The following is a 15,789-nucleotide window of genomic DNA, read 5'->3' on the forward strand; positions in this document are numbered from 1 at the left end:
TAAGGCTTCTGGGAAGTGAGGATCTGCGCATCGGTCGGTGATTGGCCAACAGCTTTAACAGATTGTAGAATACATGCACTATTGTAAATATTACAGCTTAACGCACAGAGTGACATGTGTTGAACCACGAAATATACGAAAGCATAATTACAAAAAGATAGTTAACATAAAAAAGGTTACACACACAGTAAACAAGCAGATCCAAGCAGTCAGCCTATGAGTCACATATCCCGCCCTATACCTGCGATAAAAGGCTGGATCACCTGACCTGATACACCAGAGTCCAAAATCCAAAATTCTAAAGGTATAAGTAACGTAGGCTATATTACAGACATGTCCTGATAGGGCCAGTGTGCACTGCTCTGCTTTTTCTTGTTGTAGGCTAAAAACAAGACACAAAATGTCATTTATTTTTAAGTAACTTCTGAGTGTTGTACCCAAACAACAGTTGTATTGCCGATACCATTAATGCTTTTATTATCATTATTATTCTATGACATCCAGTGCTGCTATTATTATTAGTTGTTGTAGTGGTAGTTGTTGTATTGAATGTGTTGTAACTCTGTTACATTGTTCATTCTGTACACAAAATTCTGATTGGTGATTTTGGGCTATAAAAAATAAATTGAATTGAATCTATTTGAATTATATACAATCTGCCAACAAGTCTAAACTTTCTCAACAACTAACTAATTAATACCCTTTTAATTTCCTTCCTTGGAAAAAATAACTTCATCATTCATGTTTTGGTGTGAATGGAGAGAAATCTGGAAAATAATAGGCAACTTCTCACCCGTTGTGCATTCAGTGCAGTGGCAGATTTTGAGTAAAAAATATACTGTAATTTAGGGAAATTGTGAATAAGAATTTGTGCCTTCATTTGACGGTGTACTGAAGATGTCCAGTAATCAAAGATGGGAAAGATAATAGCTAGTTTGAACATTGATAGACTTTCTTTTTTTATACAGTACTTTAAAACATGGGACGAGGGGTCTTTAAGAAAGGTATGTCAGCATGCAGCTTTTATAATGTTGTTGGAGAGGGACTACTGACCCCTGGTGTCACTACCTCCCTGTCTGAAGCACTTAAATAAAAAAGATCTTAAGCGGTGCTGCCTAGTCTGTCACAATATCACCAAAGCTAAAGACCAGCCTGACAGCTGCAGAGAAGAGAACACCAGCGTGCAGGTGAATGACACCTGAGAAGCCCATGTGGAAAATGTACTGATGCTCTGCATGGATTCTTTTGGTCGATCATTCAGGAACTATTTACATGTTTTGGAAACAGGAGCTGGCACTTAAATAAGTAATTAGCAGATTGTGGGCGAAATGACAGGAACAGATGGTATTGTTTTAGTTTTGCTCTCGTCACAACAGACTGATCATTGTTCATCAGCTCTACAAAATTATTCAAATTCGGTGTGTGATTGAAATGGATGAGAGATATTTCCAGACTTAAAAAATAGGTTTGGTACCACTAAGTACACCAGTATTGACACAATCATGTTGTGAGAGCACAATCTCTCACACAACAAAGTAATGATAAGGAACAAATGTTTACACAGCTGGTTTTGATTTTGATTTGAGACTGGGACTCGTCTCTTTGGGTCTATGGTGTTGTCGCTGAGCCTTGTGGATATCCTGTGGATCTGGTATGTATGAGGTCTCACAACAAGCCCAACCCTGAGGAAATCTATCCCAACTTGCTGGTTATTCTTCTACAGTCACAAAGCTGCCCTGGTCATTTGAGACTCTTAACAGGTATACCTGCACAAATCCCAAAGGCAACCGCCCTGTCTCCACAGCAACAGAGGAAGCACAACAATGGTGCTTGGCTGTCCTGGTGAATGAAGGTCCCCAGGAGACTAATGCAGGAAATGCCATACCAGGACACTTCCTTTTGTGTTTTTTACGTGTGTGAATGAATGCACCATACATTTTGAATCTCACAACTAGGAACCCAGCGCCCTTCAAGGATACTGAAGGAGGCTGGATTAATTTATGTGGATTAGTGGATTTGGGTTTTGTTGTATCAGCATTGTATGTTTGTTAGTACTGCATTATTTTAGATTTTATCCAGTAGTTCTTTTGACTTCTTAAACTATACATTTAACCAAACATGGGGCCATATTCTTGCACTGTGGGATCTTTATTAATGGTTAATACATCATTTAATAATCATTTGTGCATCTGTTAAAACCATAAATAAGAGCAACTTTCTAGGTTGCTCGGTTGTGCATCCATAACCTGAATTGCTAGTTCTCTTCTTTTCATAAGAACCATCTGTATGGACTGGAGAAAGCCACAGAATGAAAATGTACCCAAATAAAGACGAGATGGAGTCAGGCGTCCTCTGGCTCCCCTCTTCCTTTTATGGTAATAGAACGTGGGCGGAGGGGGCGGGGCTGTTAGCCAAACGTCATCAACGTGCTCCGGAAACCCGGAAGTGTTGCAAGATGTAACATGTTTGACTGAAGTTAGCGGTGTTTGTGACCAAGTAGAGGAATATTAAACTACATATTCGCCACACCAAGTAACGCTATATTGTGTGTTACACTTCGAAGATGAGTGCGAGCGAAAACGAAAAGGTAAGACAAAAGCAGTTAGCTACGGAGCTTCTTTTTTTTCGTTTAGCAGATTTTATCAGAATAACATTTACTCGAAGCATTTCTGTCGTCCTGAGCCCTTTTATGCCTACTTTTTAACTCAGGACACTGCAGCCCTGAAGGAGGACGGGAACACCCTTTTCAAGGCAGGAGACATTCAGGGCGCTGTCTGCTGTTACACCAAAGCAATAAAGCGGAGTGACAGCCCAGCAGAGAGGGCTGTCCTGTACCGAAACCGCTCTGCCTGCTACTTGAAACAGGAGGAGTACAGCAAGGCAGAAGCGGATGCCTCCAAAGGTGGGATTAATCACAGCCGAGGATTTTGTAGAGTTCAGAGATCACTGAGCACAAAAACACGTTGTAATCCAAGTTTAAATTAAGGGACACTTCCCATTACACAATTAAGCCTACTGCTACCTGAATTGACATATATCCATCCAGATACCTGCTGAGGTTAGTTGGACCTATGGGCTGTATCTTACCCCTAACCTGGATTCTGAATGACATTGGGTTTGGGGTGCTTAAAGTGACAAAATATTACATTTTGAATGCTCAACAGCAGCTTTTTCAAATGACGATACTCATGATGATCTTGAGACTCTTGGGTTTAATTGTGAATCACTTTCAAAACACAGACCCCCACCTACCTTCTTATCTTTGATGGAATACACTGTTTACTGCTACTCTTAAGTGTGTGTATAGTTCACATTTCAGGTCAAAGTAAACATGGTATATTGAACTGTCACTCTGTATTGAGATCTATGGATGTATCTACACTGCGATATTAAATGTCACGCCTGTCACTCCATTCAGCTCTCGATACTGACCCGGGGGATGTTAAAGCCAGGTTTCGGAGAGCTCAGGCTTTCCAGAAACTCTGTCGGCTTGATCAAGCGTTTCTGGATGCTCAGAGGTGTGCCCAGATGGAGCCCAAAAACAAAACCTTCCACGATCTGCTCAGACAGCTGGGAGCACAGATCCAGCAGAAGGTGATGTGTTTTGAGTAGATGATGTGTCAGGGATTGTATTTGAAACAGTACCCCGAAGAAACTGTTACTAATTAGGATTTTTTTCCTTCCGTGTAGTCGGTGCAACTGAACTCCACAGATGCTCGTGTGCAGCAAATGTTTTCACTTCTCCTAGATGCATCTGCAAAAGACTCAGATCGACAAAAGGTAAGGCAACTCAGAAGGCAGGAACATAAAGTGTGATCATTTGCTATTCTATTATGTGTTTTGATTTTTGTTCATTTCATCTTGATCTGTGTATAAAGTTGTATTAAAACCAAAATATGTCATCCATTAAACAATTTCAGGCTGCTCAGAATCTAGTGGTATTGTCTCGAGAGGATGCAGGAGCTGAGCAGATCTTCCGTAACGATGGAGTGAAGCTGATTCAGAACCTTCTCCAGTCAAAGCAGGAGGATGTTGTCCTTTCTGCCCTGAGGACCCTGGTTGGGTTATGCACAGGGCATCAGTCCAGAGTAAGTGTGACAGTTCCCTTTAAAGTTATTTACTACATCATCTTCAAAGTCCTGTTTTTAACTGGCATAGAAACTTGTGTTTTTTTCTTTGAACTCATATATAAAACAAGCGGTGTATCCACAGTCTTATTTTTAATTTGTTCATTTTACTTTCATCCTCTACTGCTTGTTACTGCTTACACCCACTGTTATGTCCCCAGACCATGGCCATAGTGAATGAGCTGGGGATGGAGCAGCTATGTGCAGTAATGGGAACAGGAACCTCCACTGTGTCTCTGGCTGCCTGCCACCTGCTGCAGGTGATGTTTGAGGCTCTGACAGAAGGCATGAACAAAGAGATCAGAGGGAAAGATGAAGCCATACTTCCTGGTGAGTTTGGATTCGATTCTGATCATGTTTAATTTTGGAGTTGGCCACACATGAAAGTAAAAAGTGCTTTTTTTTTGTGAGCTTTCTGTCTTGTGCCTTCACACGTTATTGACTGTGTGGCTGTAACACAGAACCCTCCAAGGAGCTGCGCTCAATGCTACGCCACCTCATGGAAATGATGCCGGCATCTAATGTGTCAGGGCCGGGCAGAGACAGCGCCATCAACCTCCTGGTCAAACAAGTTCCTCGAAAGTCCTTGAAAAACCCGAATAACTCCCTCACGTTGTGGGTGATAGACCAGGGTATGAAACACACCTGCACTGAATGTAGACTCACATTTTTATGCTATGGCGGATACAAAACAGTCCTTCTGCCAAACAGACCCATTTAAATGTTTCAGTAGGTTGCACTACCGTGGCAAGAAGAGGAAGTGTTTCTTTCCAAATTAAATTTGCATGCGGCCTCAGCCATTCTGTCACCAGTTTTTATCTGGCGTCGCTCCAGCTAGATTAATAAACTCCTTGTTCTTCTGCAGGACTGAAGAAAATCCTGGAGGTGGCTGGGACAGTCCCTGAGCTCTCAGAAGGACCACCACTTACAGACAACTCCCACATGAGCTGCTCTGTCTTACTCAGCAAACTCTACGATGACCTGAAGAGCGACGGAGAGAGGGAGAATTTCAACAAGCTATGTGAAGAATATGTACAGTGAGTTGAGCACTAAAAGATTGGAAATTTCCCAATTTCCAATGTTTATGTTAATTGGGCGGCTTTATTTTGCAATAATTTATGAACAAATAAAAAAAAAATCCTTCATACAGGCGATAGACCGAACAGTTTCATTCCTTAACTAACTTGCTTTTTTGACATATTTCTTGTTAGGCAACATTTTAGCCGACATGGCCTAGACGGCAAGCTGCGAGCCATCCAGACAGTGTCGGTGCTCCTCCAAGGACCGAGCGACGTGGGTAACAGAACTCTGGAGATGTCAGGAATGATGGATGCAGTGATCGCTCTGTGTGCTTCCGAAGATGTAACTCACCAGCAGGTAGCGGTGGAGACTGTAATCCATGCGGCCGGCAAGGCAAAGAGAGCCTCCTTCATCACTGCCAACGGCGTGGCACTTCTGAAGGATCTCTACAAGAAGAGCGAGAACGACAGGATACGCGTGAGAGCTCTCGTGGTAAGTGCTGCACCAAAGCAAGTATACTTATCAAAAATAGTTGGAGAAAAGAACATCTATAAATGAAGAGAAATGATATATGGTGCTCTGATGGTTATTACACAGGGTTTGTGCAAGCTTGGATCAGCTGGAGGGACAGACTTCAGCATGAAGCAGTTTGCGGAGGGATCCACGCTGAAGCTCGCCAAGCAGTGTAGGAAGTATGTTTGATTGTTGAATCCTGAGCATGGGTATAGATTAAGAGAAATGTGTCACGCCTGGTCCACATTGTGAAAACAATGTGAAAAGCAACAGATAATGAAGCAAGCTGTATCTCTTTCTCTTTTAGGTGGCTGTGTAATGAGTCTCTGCCCCAAACCTCCCGCCGGTGGTCTGTGGAAGGCCTCGCCTACCTCACTTTTGATGCCGATGTAAAGGAGGACTTGGTGGATGACAAGAACGCTCTCCTGGCCATGTTTGAGCTGGCAAAGGTAATTGGAGGTTTTAATACTTGTGACACATGGACAATACAGTGCAAATAGGAAGTAAGTTCCTCTCAGAAGAGCATCTTAGTGACTTTCTTCATATGTATTTGTGTGTAGTATTTGAAACCACCACTATAGAAATATACCCAAAACACTTTTGTAGTGTTGACAACCTTGTTTTTCTTTGTGTTCCTGCAGTCTGAGGATAAGACGGTGCTCTTTGCTGTGGGCTCCACATTAGTGAATTGCACCAACAGCTATGAAGTGGAGAAGCCAGACCCTCAGATGGTGGAGCTGGCCAAGTATGCAAAGCAGCACGTGCCTGAGGAGCACCCCAAGGTGCCATTTAAATTCTTAATGTTTCATATAGAGCTACATTTGCCGCATACTAACGCCTCATGATATTAGTTAAATATTGCACAGTAGCTCTGCTACTATCCTGTTTCTTATGTTGTTTTTCAAAACAATTTTACATCCATATTTCTTTTTTTATATGCACCTATATTTATGTCTTTCCATGTGTCAGGATGCACCTTCCTACATTGAGAAAAGACTGGGGAAGCTGCTGGAGAGTGGTGTGGTGTCTGCATTGGTGTGTATGGTCAAACAGGAAAGTCCTGCCCTCACTGAAGCTTGTAGAGACTGTATCTCCAGGTAGAAAAATGGCACCTAAGTATTTTTCACTCACTGTTCTCTCTGTAGAATTTCTGTTAATGCCATTCCTCACAACAGGGTATTCTTGGCTTTGGTGGAACGACAGGAAGACAGAGGCACAGTGGTGGCACAGGGTGGAGGAAAGGTAGTACACACTGATAGTTTAGCCTGCACACTGACCTAAACACCCTACTTTAGTAGGCTTACATTATATGTTTTGACTGTTTTCCTTCATAGGCTTTGATCCCACTGGCATTTGACAACACCGATTTAGGTAAAATCAAAGCAGCACAAGCCCTGGCAAAAATAACCATCACATCTAACCCACAGATAGCCTTCCCAGGAGAACGGGTAAGAATTGCATGCTACGAAAAGCCCTCTCAATTACAAACAAACTTAAAGACCTTTTTCTATTTAACCGTGTCTAACTTTCTATTGTCAGATCTATGAGATGGTGCGCCCCCTTGTCAGTCTTCTGACTCTTGAATGCACGCTGCTGCAGAACTTCGAGGCACTCATGGCTCTTACCAACTTGGCCGGCATCAGTGAAAGACTCAGGTTGGCCACTAGGGGGAGTCTCATCAGAATACATGTACAAAACAATTGTAATGGGACATAACCTGCAAGTATACAGAAACCAGAGTGCAATTTATGTATTTTGTTTACCTACTTATTTACCTACCTCAAGGAAAGGAACATCATTTCATAAATTGTTACAGATTAATAATGTAATGATCAAACATGCAGGATCCTAGTTTGCTTCATAAAAATATATTTTTACCAGAGCTATTTTTTAGGACTTTAGGCAAGTTAAGTCATGAGCAGATGAGCAGGTCAAGATTCAAGTCTTTTAAGTCTCTTTTCTCTATGGATCACATATGTAATTTTACAGACAAAAGATCATAAAGGAGAAGGCAGTCCCAAAAATTGAAGGCTACATGTTTGAGGAGCATGACCTGGTCCGAGCCTCTGCCACAGAGTGCATGTGTAATCTGGTTTTAAGCACAGAGGTAAGATGCGTATCCATAGATGATTGCATGGCACAGATGTGTTGAAAAGTGGAAGTAAAAGTGGTGTGTCCTCAGGTGCAGAAGCTGTACCTGGCCACAGGGAACGATCGCCTGAAGTTGCTGGTGCTCTACAGCGGAGAGGAGGATGAGAGGCTGCGGAAAGCTGCTGCGGGAACTCTGGCCATGCTGACCGCTGAGCAGCCTGAGCTCTGTGCACGCATCCCTGGAACAGTAAGCAGCTCACTGGTCCCACACAGCCATTACTTCAGCACTGTGGCATACTGCAATGATTAATTTCTCTATTTATGCTAACATCCCTTCCTCTTCTCTTCTCAGACAACCCACTGGCTAGAGATTATACAGTCGCTATTGCTCTGTGAAATAACCGACCTGTGTCACCGTGGAGTGGTCATAGTTCACAACCTGATGCAGGCGGAGAAGAGTCTGGCTGAGACGATCATGGAGAGTGAAGCTCTGGAGATACTTTCTGTCTTGGCGAAGGGAGGAGAGGGCACGCCGGAGCCTGTTTCCAAGACTGCTCAGAACTGTCTGGACAAGGCCGTGGAGTACAGCATCATCATGACCAGGGAAGGGAGTGAAAAAGCCAAAGGAACCGAACCCTGAAAACACAGCTGGAGCGTGTGAATGTGCCTCCTGGTAATGTTAAAGTGCTTTGTTTTGAGCTTTATGTGGGACCAGCGAAATCATTTCACTATTACAGGAAATCAATTTTGGTCTGAATGTGTACAAGCCGACCCTGAAATGCTCACGTGTCTTAACCAAAAACTGTGAAAAGCAGTAAAAAAAATCATGAAAGAAGAAAGGTAGTAAATGACAGCTAGTATATTCTCACTGAAGTAGTTAGCTGTTTCACATTACTTTTCCACACATTTTATTCATCTAAATTGTGCTCTATGTGCACATGGGAGAAGTTTGTGCATGTGCACATAGAGAAAGGGCTTTCTACCAGAAATATCCTTTGGTTTATCCAACAAACCTACCTTAGGTTTAGGAAAAGATCATGTTTTGGGTTAGAAAATAAATCATTTACGTGCACTGTATGATGATGGACCACCACCAAGTCTTTGTTCGACTTAGAGACCAATAAGGCAACTCTATACATTCTTTACCATGGATTGTTATTCTTTGATATTTGCAAATGTTTATCTTTATGTCATGATTATTCCCCAAAAAACGTCATCTTTATTTTCCATTTTATACACTGCTATATATAGTATGAATTCTGACGAAGCAGCTTTCAACATTAACACACATTTGTCTTATAAACACATGTCATTCACATAATTGTGTCCGTTTTATTGTTATTAATATTCGTTATAACTATTATTATCACTCCACTACATTCACAGGGTTGTACGGTTGGTCGTATATTTTAGTATTCACTGAATAAAAACCTCTGCACCCGAATTATATTGTCACTTTTCTGTCACCCAAGTCACTTTGCAACAATACTGTAGCGCATGCGCAGTACATCCCGGTGCTACATATCCGAGTGTTAAAACTTTGCGGACAACTGCGTCGCACGGCTCAGGCGGTGTAAACAGAGTTAATGCGGTGGTTCGGATTTGGCTTCAACGCATTTGGACAAATACATGTCCACGAGAAGTTGGTGAAAGGAGCGCGTGGCGACGCTGCTAATGACGTCAAAGTGAGTGGTCCAACCGAGCTGACGAGCCAGGCGGACAGACGGGGCGGCTCGAAGACTGGATGTCAAATAAGAGCAAGTTGGAGTCGAAGAGCATCTTTGCATTTGGATAGTAAGTATATTGGAGACGCGAACACTTCTTGTCTGTGACTCGTATTCCTTGTTCAATGCGTCTATAACATCACACTCTTCATACACTAGATATTAACCTCCCTGTGTGTAAGGTGAGGGCTGTGTGTGCCTCGCGGGCTTCGTCTCCAGTGAGTCATGCAGCGGGCTTCCTGTGAAAGAGAGCCGCGGCTGCAGGGACGCCCTCATCAGTGAGTCGTGCTTGACCCTCGCGTTCCCAGACCGACTTGAGTCCTGGGATCTGCAGAAGGAAGAGAAGACTCCATCATGGAGCATGGAAATAAAAACACCCGCCGAGAGCTCTGGTAATTTACGTCAATCTCATTTGACAGCTATTAAAAGTATAATGTGGTGATTGGCTAAACGGTGCACTTCTCGCTGCTTTCCAGGACCCTATGTGAGTCTCCCGTTGGTCCCTGGAGGTTATATAGCCATGAAACCGCCCCTCTACCGCACCTTATGCCCACACCTGAGGGCCAAGAGTCTGGCACTGAGTTCAGAGCATGCCATCCTCCTCAGTGCCTCTGGAGCTGTGTATACATGGGGACTGGGCAGGTAGACCTAATATCTGTCGAGTAGAAATGAAAAAAAAAACACCCTCATGCATATCTTGATCTATTGTGTGTGCATGTGTTTGTTTGACAGCCATGGTCAGTTGGGACACGGAGGCCTAGCCTCTGAGGAGGAGCCCAGAGCGGTGGAGGCTCTCCTGGGGATGCCCATGAGCTGCATAGCTACAGGAAGCTGGCACTCTGTCTGTATTAGTGGTAAGTGTCTTCCAGGATGTTGGCAGTGTTTAAAAAAAAAACAAAAAAACAACCTCAAATTACCTTTTCCATCAGATGGGGGCGATCTCTATGTGTGGGGCTGGAATGAGAGTGGCCAGCTTGGACTTCCATCACGAGGTCTGAGGAAAGCACTGCAGCCGCAAAGTAGCCAACAAGCAGGTAAATCTGTTTTACTATTGAAGTAGTTTAAAATAAATACAGTAAAGGGATATTTCACCTAAAAGCACAATCAAACTCCTATTTATTTTTAACCACGATGCTATCCATCAATGCTGATGATGCACCTCACCCCAAATACACGGCACTCAACTGCATCGTTTTGTGTGTGTGGCATGTATGTGGCATGTATGATGGTTACAATACCCCATGCTTCAATATGAGCATTTCCACAGCATAATTAACTCTGAACAACAGGGGAAATATGGTCACTATTAGGATTCTCTGTTGTATCTTTTCCCTTGTATTTGTTGGCCGTTTAAGCCCCATAAACTAAATGTCATCCAGCTCCATTGTACTGGGTGAGCTACGGTAGAAATATCACAATACTAATTAAATGTACAGATGGTATGGGAAATGCTTTACGTTGTTCGTAAATGAATTACCCCCTTAATTGTAACATTAATTGTCCTGAACAGGGGCACTGCATCAAGATGACAGCACGTCTCCCGCCGAAGAGCCTCAGGAGGGAGAACAACATGAAGACGTATTCATATCAATCCAGGCTTTCCCGGCTCTGCTGGACGTCACGCCTTCATGTGAAATCAGATCCGTCAGCTGTGGGTCCCGCCACACAGCTGCAGTAACAAGTGAGAACCCATACTTTACAATGCTTGTATACTAATGCACATGTTCTTGGAAAATCTGTTACCTTTGTCTCGTATCTTCTAATTCCAGCCACAGGGGACCTCTACACTTGGGGCTGGGGTAAGTTTGAATTTAAGCTAAACTGACGCCCGAATCGATTTTCAAACTGTTGAAAATGTGTTCTATCTTTATAGCACAGTTACCAATTTAATTATTGAATATGCTTAGAGCACTAAAGTACATGTTGAACTTATCCGGTCAGTCTTTCCTTTTATCACCATTTCAGGCGACTATGGCCAACTTGGACACCAGACTTTAATGAGTTCAGATGAGCCCCAGCGGGTGGAGTTCTTCAGGGAGCAGCGGATGCGTGTGGCTGACGTTGTGTGTGGGGCATGGAACACCTTTGCTGCCGTCGCCAAGGAGGAAGTAGCTTGTTCTTAAAAGTATAATGTAATCCCCTTAATAAACGTGGACACTGGACTTTGGACAACATACCAGGAAGTGTAAATTATCACAGCAAAAGACTGAATTTATTTTGTGATATACAAGTTCGTATTTGTTCTGTTAAAAACAGGCAACTTCATAAATGAGCACTTTTTGGAAGTATTTAAAATGTTCTTTATAGAAATAAAAAAAATTACAGGTTTTATATTTCACAAAGGATGCATCAAATAGTTAAGGCAATAAAATCTATAGGTAAATATAATTTAAGGCAAATCTCTAAAATTGTTCTGATTGGAAATGAAACACCATTTGAGAGTTAAAAGTAGATGTGTTTCCTCAGCCCGCTGCAGGTCTTCACAGCACAATCTTAAAAGAACTGTGAAGAAATCAAAATATAACGGAAGTGGTTAGGAGTGAACATAATTGTGCCGATTAAAGTACATATCAGTGATGGCAGCAATTAGATTTTTAGTCACCTGACAAAATCCGGTGACCTTGAAATGACATGCTGAAACTCTGAGAGGTTCACAGTTCCATCCTTGTCGATGTCCGACTCTTCAAGAATCTGAAAAACATGAAGGGGAAACTGTTACACTAACACATCAGTGCACCAACCACAGGCTGTTTTAGCCACCGAGTGTCCCGCCCCACGTCTTTAAAGAGCAGACGACTGAGAGAACTCACATTGCTGATGAGCTGTCTCATTTCCTCCGTGGTGAGCCTTGTGTCGTCTGTCTCGCCAGTCAGGCAGTTGACTAGCTTCTCCAGATCACCACAGTCAAGAGTTCCATCATCATCAAAGTCTGAAAGTATTAATACAGTTATTACACAGATTCATAGCCCTAAAGATATCATTACTAACCAACTAAATCAAGTTATTCACCAAATATCCGGAATGCATAGTGGGATTTGATTTCCATAGTAGCAGAGTCGCTGAAGGCACTCAGGAGATCCAGAAAGTCCTCAAATGTGAGGCTTCCGTCTTTGTATTCAGATGTTGAGAAAACATGGCAGATTCTACTCCTGAAAGGGTTGGACTGTGCCAGAAACAAGTACAAGGGTCAGTGGTGTTTTTCAGTACTTGAAGCACTTCCCCCAGAAGGCACAAAGCACAGGACGGTCTTAGTCATGCAATGAGAACAGTATTTATTCTGCTTTGTTATCACCTTGAGCTCTGGCAGAGTGAGGATCCTCTCCACTGGTACTCTGGTGTTTGGAAGCTCTTTCTCATCTTTTGTGAGCAGTTCAGTGAATCTCTTGTGAGCACTAAACAAACAAACAAAAAAAGAGCTTAATCATGGATTTCATTGCTTTTTTAATTTAAAAAAAGTTAACATATTTGTAATATAACACGCTGCTGATCACTTACAGGAGAATTTCTTGTTTTGTCAAGAATGTCAGCTCCTAAAAGTCAAAGTGAGCATTATTACAATGACCACAGATTACCTGAAACAATACTTACAATACATTTGAGTCTTATTTCCTCATAATACATCCATGGTTAGCCTAAACATTGGTGATATTAGCAATTAGCTTTTACTGTGTTGATAAGCGAGATAAAGTATGGTAACATTGAGTCATGAGCGTTATGTTTAGTTTAAATCACACGGACTCGTTACTTCAAAATACATTAAGGCTCCAGCTGATTGTTGTATTTTACCTTTAAACTTTGGGCTAACACCGCTGTGTTACTTTATTACGGAGCGTAAAAACAAACAACTTGAGCCTCTCGGTGGACGTGAACGCATCACGATGGAGTGTTTTCTTTGGGCACTTACTTGATATTCTGAGAGCAAATCCTTCCCGAGTTGACTTGCCGTAGTGCCCATTCTGAAGACTTTCGACTCGAAGATGTACTTTTGTTGTTGTGTGGAGTTAACTACTGGGCGACTTCTTCTCTTTCCTTTTTTTTTTTTTACACCGCTTACTTCCGGTAGAGTTCCCGTTCTTCGTGACGTAGTCGCAAACGGCACCTGTCATGACAGTTGGAGCTGTGTAGTTAAAACGTATTCATCCTACAGTGTCTTTATCTTGAAACTGTTCGTATGTATAACAAATTGAAAAGCCGGATTTCGTGTTGTTTTTTTATTCGATTGCCACGGATTTTTAGTTAGTTTAGTAAGTACGTTTGGGAAATTCTCGCTTTACTCGAGAGTGAGAGTTAAGAGGTGTCAATAAACAAGGGGAGAGAAACATGATGAATGACATGTGACAAACTACTTTGGATGCTACCTTTATTGTATTTACCAAAAGGCTTACCTGTCCTGTAACTACTGTACTAGTCAAATGCTTCAACTTTGGAATATAGTTGTGAAGGTGTCTGATCAGAGAATAACTAAAAATATATTTCAATGGGACATTTTGCATTGCCATCCATCTCTGTTTAATTTGAACGATTTGTGATTTATTCTCAGGTTACTTTGTGATATTAAGAGGATTAGGACCAAACTGTTTCTCATGTATAAACAACAATAGTCTATTGGTGTATGGTGTAAGTTAAAGTTACAAACTTATTGTCTCAAAAAGGATCACTTTAGTGTGAAACTTTATGTGAAATATAACTTAAACAAAAGACAAATATCCCAATGTGCACCTTTATGCTCAGGAACATTGCCATTAGTTTGAGACTAGTGGGTGTAACTACTCCAGAGGAGGACATAATCCGTTTGTTGTGTGAGCTCAGGGAAATTGAGAATGATGTTCACATTTTGTTTTACTCTCCTATCTACGAGGACTTAATGGATGTACTGTTTAGTAAAATAATTTCAGTTTATGTTGATTTCTTTTGGACGGATAACTGTGAAAAACTTGAGTTGTTTCAGTAAACAACAAAGGATTCCTAAAGGAATCTTTTTTGTAGCCGATTTGATTTGCAAGGCCTGGGAGAGAAGGCATCATGTTTAGTTTAAGATGCAGCGGTGAGGTAACCAGTACATTTCTAATTGAATGAAACTATATGAAATGTGTCCACCGCAGCTGTACTTTTGGTGTCTTATAAACCTATGAGGGTTGGGCACTTTATGTGCTTCACACGAAAATAAAGATTTCTATCTATAGAAATATTTGTTGTATTTTGTTTTGTTTCAGAAGAACAATGAAATATGACTGCTAGTGGAACCTGTTTGTAAGAACATCACTAACAATTCATAATTAAAAAGTTATCAAAAAGTATTTGCAGCACATCAAAGCCAATTTCTTTTAATAAATTGTGTGTACAATATTTTTGGGGATCAATTTCATTCTTCCTGCAGCACACGTTGGTAGTATTTTTGCAATCATTACAATATACAGTATGTCACATATGCAAATCTTTTGCTTCATGATCTGGGCCAAATTCTTGAGTTCGACACTGCTATTTATTCCGGAGAGGCTCCCATGCTCACTGGTCCTACAGAAACCACAACCATTGGCTCAGAATGTGTCTGGTCCACAGCCATGACATCTCTCCCTACAAACAGACAAACAAACATATTCAGATTCATGTGCATATTGCTCCTTTAATTCTGCAGATTATAAATCAATCTCTTACGTTTTCTGTAGCATGTTGGTTCACAGGAGTAGCCCGCTGCAGGAGTGCACACAGCTGTACTGCAGTGAATGTACACCTGAACAAAGAAAACCATGTAAGCAGAGCAATACAAACATATGTTGTTGAATCAGTTTATCATCAGTGGATTAAAGTATTACCTTTCCCTCATAGGGTGCATTGAATTGGGGTCAACAAAGGTAAACATTTTGAAAAAGAAACATCTGTAGTGACTGGGAAAGTCCAGACCAGAGGAGGGACCGACTGGAACCAGTGAGGACAAGTAGTTATCATTCCTGCATGGACACCTGGATAAAAAGAAAATGGCCTCAAGGCAACTCCTCTGTAATTCAATTAAAAAAGCATCACCTACTCGTAGTGACTGTCCCTGGTAATGACTCCACGACGCCCGGTTTCCACTTCTTATGAGGAGAACATTCTGTTCTCATAGATTATAACACCAGGCTCCTCCTACAAAACTTAAAAGAAAAAGGCATTATGGGGTAAAAAGTTTTTTTAACTGGTGGAACAGTTGAGAAACTCAAGGTCTTACCAAAACAACGGTGCCACATGAGGTAACAGGAAAGTAATAGATGGCAAAGTACTCTTTTGGTATTTTCTAATTCTGTATGTCAAGCACAAGTTAAATAATCCCCTAAATG

At 41.7% G+C, this 15,789-nt stretch overlaps 3 protein-coding genes across 3 annotated transcripts; 2 read left to right on the forward strand and 1 right to left on the reverse strand.

Moving 5' to 3' along the window:
- Window positions 1–2,563: 2,563 nt before the first annotated feature.
- On the forward strand, window positions 2,564–9,187 carry unc45a (unc-45 myosin chaperone A; the record flags this gene model as incomplete). Its single annotated transcript, XM_079223187.1, has 19 exons — window positions 2,564–2,587; window positions 2,710–2,902; window positions 3,419–3,594; window positions 3,691–3,780; window positions 3,921–4,088; window positions 4,289–4,457; window positions 4,589–4,759; window positions 4,993–5,164; window positions 5,339–5,639; window positions 5,745–5,839; window positions 5,968–6,109; window positions 6,302–6,442; window positions 6,630–6,757; window positions 6,836–6,902; window positions 6,995–7,108; window positions 7,200–7,315; window positions 7,650–7,767; window positions 7,843–7,998; window positions 8,104–9,187. 19 exons carry the CDS (start codon window positions 2,564–2,566, stop codon window positions 8,389–8,391), a joined length of 2,829 nt encoding a protein of 942 aa, XP_079079313.1. The 3' UTR covers window positions 8,392–9,187.
- A 150-nt stretch (window positions 9,188–9,337) lies between these two features.
- Window positions 9,338–11,980, forward strand: rccd1 (RCC1 domain containing 1; the record flags this gene model as incomplete). Its single annotated transcript, XM_079223194.1, has 8 exons — window positions 9,338–9,545; window positions 9,658–9,867; window positions 9,952–10,117; window positions 10,208–10,329; window positions 10,405–10,509; window positions 10,986–11,156; window positions 11,245–11,274; window positions 11,441–11,980. The coding sequence occupies 8 exons, from the start codon at window positions 9,338–9,340 to the stop codon at window positions 11,596–11,598; spliced, it is 1,170 nt and encodes a 389-aa protein (XP_079079320.1). The 3' UTR covers window positions 11,599–11,980.
- cib1 (calcium and integrin binding 1 (calmyrin)) lies at window positions 11,667–13,506 on the reverse strand. Its single transcript, XM_079223195.1, has 7 exons — window positions 13,380–13,506; window positions 12,971–13,005; window positions 12,768–12,867; window positions 12,485–12,638; window positions 12,286–12,404; window positions 12,078–12,166; window positions 11,667–11,977 (listed from the first exon to the last, which is right to left on the reverse strand). The coding sequence occupies exons 1-7, from the start codon at window positions 13,428–13,430 to the stop codon at window positions 11,956–11,958; spliced, it is 570 nt and encodes a 189-aa protein (XP_079079321.1). The 5' UTR covers window positions 13,431–13,506; the 3' UTR covers window positions 11,667–11,955.
- Between the last annotated feature and the right edge of the window lie 2,283 nt (window positions 13,507–15,789).

Source organism: Taurulus bubalis (genome assembly GCF_910589615.1).
Source record: "Taurulus bubalis genome assembly, chromosome: 9".
Classification (NCBI taxonomy): Eukaryota; Metazoa; Chordata; class Actinopteri; order Perciformes; family Cottidae; genus Taurulus; species Taurulus bubalis.